The 3,039-nt window shown below is 53.0% G+C and overlaps 1 protein-coding gene across 1 annotated transcript in view; it reads right to left on the minus strand.

Annotated features, from left to right (window-relative positions):
• LOC105520821 (zinc finger protein 700-like) overlaps positions 1-2,762 on the minus strand; it is a 19,938-nt gene extending 17,176 nt beyond the window's left edge. The window contains exon 1 of the mRNA XM_011954764.1: positions 2,582-2,762. Within this exon, the coding sequence (XP_011810154.1) occupies positions 2,582-2,743 (162 nt within the window). The 5' untranslated portion in view covers positions 2,744-2,762. The remainder of the gene's footprint in view (positions 1-2,581) is intronic.
• Between the last annotated feature and the right edge of the window lie 277 nt (positions 2,763-3,039).

The raw sequence follows: 3,039 nt of genomic DNA on the forward strand, positions 1-3,039 counted from the left end.
CAGGATGGTCTCGATCTCCTGACCTCGTGATCCGCCCGTCTCGGCCTCCCAAAGTGCTGGGATTACAGGCTTGAGCCACCGCGCCCGGCCCCATGCCTATTTTTAATTAATTTTTATTCTTTTATTTTTATTTTTTGAGATGGAGTTTCGCTGTTGTTGCCCAAGCTGGAGTGCAATGGCACGATCTCTGCTCACTGCAACCTCCGCCTCCCAGGTGTAAGCGATTCCCCTGCCTCAGCCTCCCGTGTAGCTGGTATTACAGATGCACCACCACCACACTTGGCTAATTTTTGTATTTTTAGTAGAGACGGGGTTTTACCGTGTTAGCCAGGTTGGTCTCGAACTTCTGACCTCAGGTGATCGCCCGACCCGGCCTCCCAAAGCGCTAGGATTACAGGCGTGAGCCACTGCGCCTGGCCTAATTTTCTTATTTTTGAGACAGGGTCTCACTCTGTCACCCAGACTGGAGTGCAGTGGTGTGATCATGGTTCAGTGCAACCTTGACTGCCTGGCCTCCAGGGAAATATCATTATTATTAATATTTTACTTGAGAGAGAGTCTCACTCTGTCGCCCAGGCTGGAGTACAGTGGCGTGATCTCGGCTCACTGCAACCTCCACCTCCTGGGTTCAAGCAATTCTCCTGCCTTAGCCTCCCAAGTAGCTGGGACTACAGGAGCACACCACCACACCTGGCTAATTTTTGTATGGAAATCTCATTATTTTTAAGTTGACAATATTATTTTATTACTATTTCCATGATAATGAAATCACCTTTGAAAAAATAACACTGAAAAAATTATGGCAGTGAAAGATATCTAGCCAACTGCTCCTCTTGCCTTTGTCTTTCAAGCTGCCTTAATTATTCCTAGGCTTAGGCTGAGCTAACTTTGGAAGACATTCATGTTATAGTTTAAATGATAATAGCTCTTCCTTAAACATTGCCTTCCTAAAGCTAATGAAAAACCATGAGTGAGGGTGGGGGGAATAGAGTGGGAAGTGATGAAGAACTTGAATTTTGCTGTGGTATAGACTGGTCCCAAGATACTTCTGCAGATAATTGTTTTCAGGTTTTTTGCTTGCCTGACACCCATGGTTCCACTCAGGCCCACCAACCCTGCTCCTCTAGAAGCAACTCAGCACTCAGGAGGACCATTTCCCACCACCTCTTCCCCCAATCTGCTTTCGAAAAACCCCTGGCCGAGTCCGGTGGCTCACGCCTGTAATCCTAGCCCTTTGGGAGGCCGATGCGGGTGGATCACCTGAGGTCAGGTGTTCAAGACCACCTCGGCCAACATGGTGAAACCCCGTCTCTACTAAAAATATAAAAATTAGCAGGGTGTGGTGGTGTGCGCCTGTAATCCCAGCTACTTGGGAAGCTGAGGCAGGAGAATCGCTTGAATCCGGGAGGCAGAGGTTGCAGTGCGCCCAGATCGCGCCAATGCACTCCAGCCTGGGCAAAAAAGAGCGAGACTCCGTCTAAAAAAAAAAAAAAAAAATTGTAAGGAAAAAATATTAAAGAAAAATCCCTAACTATAAACCTCCGGGGAGACCGATTTGAGTGCTAACTCTGTCTCTGTCTTCCGCGTCGCGTGCTCCATCAAGTGTCAAACACTTTCTTTACTGCAATGCCCTGGTCATTTTGCAGCACAGGCAGGAATAACCCCTGAGGCGGTCACAACAAAGCATCTAGTACACGGCCGGGCGCGGTGGCTCACGCCTGTAATCCCAGCACTTGGGGAGGCCGAAGCGGGCGGATCACCTGAGGTCAGGAGTTCAAGACCAGCCTGGCCAACAGAGATGGGTGAAACCCCGTCTCTACTAAAAATACAAAAAAATTAGTTGGGCATGGCGGCGGGCGCCTGTAATCCCAGCTACTCGGGAGGCTGAGACAGGAGAATCGTTTGAACCCGGGAGGCGGAGGTTGTAGTGAGCGGAGATCGCGCCATTGCACTCCAGCCTGGGAGACAAGAGCGAAACTCCGTTTCAAAAAAAAAGACAGAAAGAAAGAAAAAAAAGCATCTAGTACACATTGATCATGATGTGAACACAAACATGACAGCAGTTGCCAACCTCTACGCCACAGATAACAGGGAAAACAGTTATCCACTGTCACAAGTTCTCCACGCTAGGCCAGGCGCGGTGGCTCACGCCTTTATTCTCAGCACGGGGCCTGTTTAAGTTTTAACAGGAGAAAGGGGGCAGTGGGGGCCTCACAGCGCAGCTCCTCCCGCACGAACCCCACACCCGAGGCGGGATTGCCTCCATGACCCTCCCGTGACCCCCGCACAACATGGAGAGACTTGGGGTTGCGGGCGCGGAGCTGTCCAGAGAGGGCTCTGCGGCTGGGGCGGCAGTCGCCGCGCAGGAACGAGACAGGGCGCCCGGGGTTCCGGCTGTCGGCCCAGCCGCACCGGGCGGCCGACTGGACCGAAGGCCAAACCGCGCCAGGGATACTCGGGCCCCAGACCAGAGTCGCAGCCGCGAGGTCCGGGTCCCGGCACAGCCAGTTCCATCCGGTTCCAACCAGCCCCTGCCCACCCGCCCCACATCTCGGGACTCCCAGCGGGGGCTCACACTCACCATTTCCTCGCTTTCAGTTAACTCCCACGTCCAGAGCAGGACAACGCAGACGACAGAGCTACAGAAGAATGGCGGTGGCAACCGGTCCCTCTCAGAGCAGGAAAAACGGGGTGCCAACCTCACCCGGCTGGGGAAGCCAAAGACTGAGCAGAGCGGGAACATGACCCGGTTCTTCCCGCGGATAAACAGTTGGCCGGGCCCCACCCAGCGACTCTGATTGGGTGGGGCGCCAGGCCCCGCCCCCTGAGTCCTGAGTGACAGCAGAAGTCCTGGGTAACAGGGCCAAGCCCGGCAGAACTGACCGCTTCTAGCCCCAGTCCAAGGTCAAGTTCCCTCTCTGCGCCCTGCTCTTTGAAAATTTGCATTTCAGCCAAACTTGCTCGTCTTAATTACTAGAAGTGGCTCTGTCAATGGTCTGTCCCTGTTTCTTCGTCCTGTACAGTGTCATAAATGTGTGC

The sequence above is a fragment of the Colobus angolensis genome, unplaced genomic scaffold (assembly GCF_000951035.1).
Source record: "Colobus angolensis palliatus isolate OR3802 unplaced genomic scaffold, Cang.pa_1.0 Scaffold39, whole genome shotgun sequence".
In the NCBI taxonomy this organism is placed as follows: Eukaryota; Metazoa; Chordata; class Mammalia; order Primates; family Cercopithecidae; genus Colobus; species Colobus angolensis.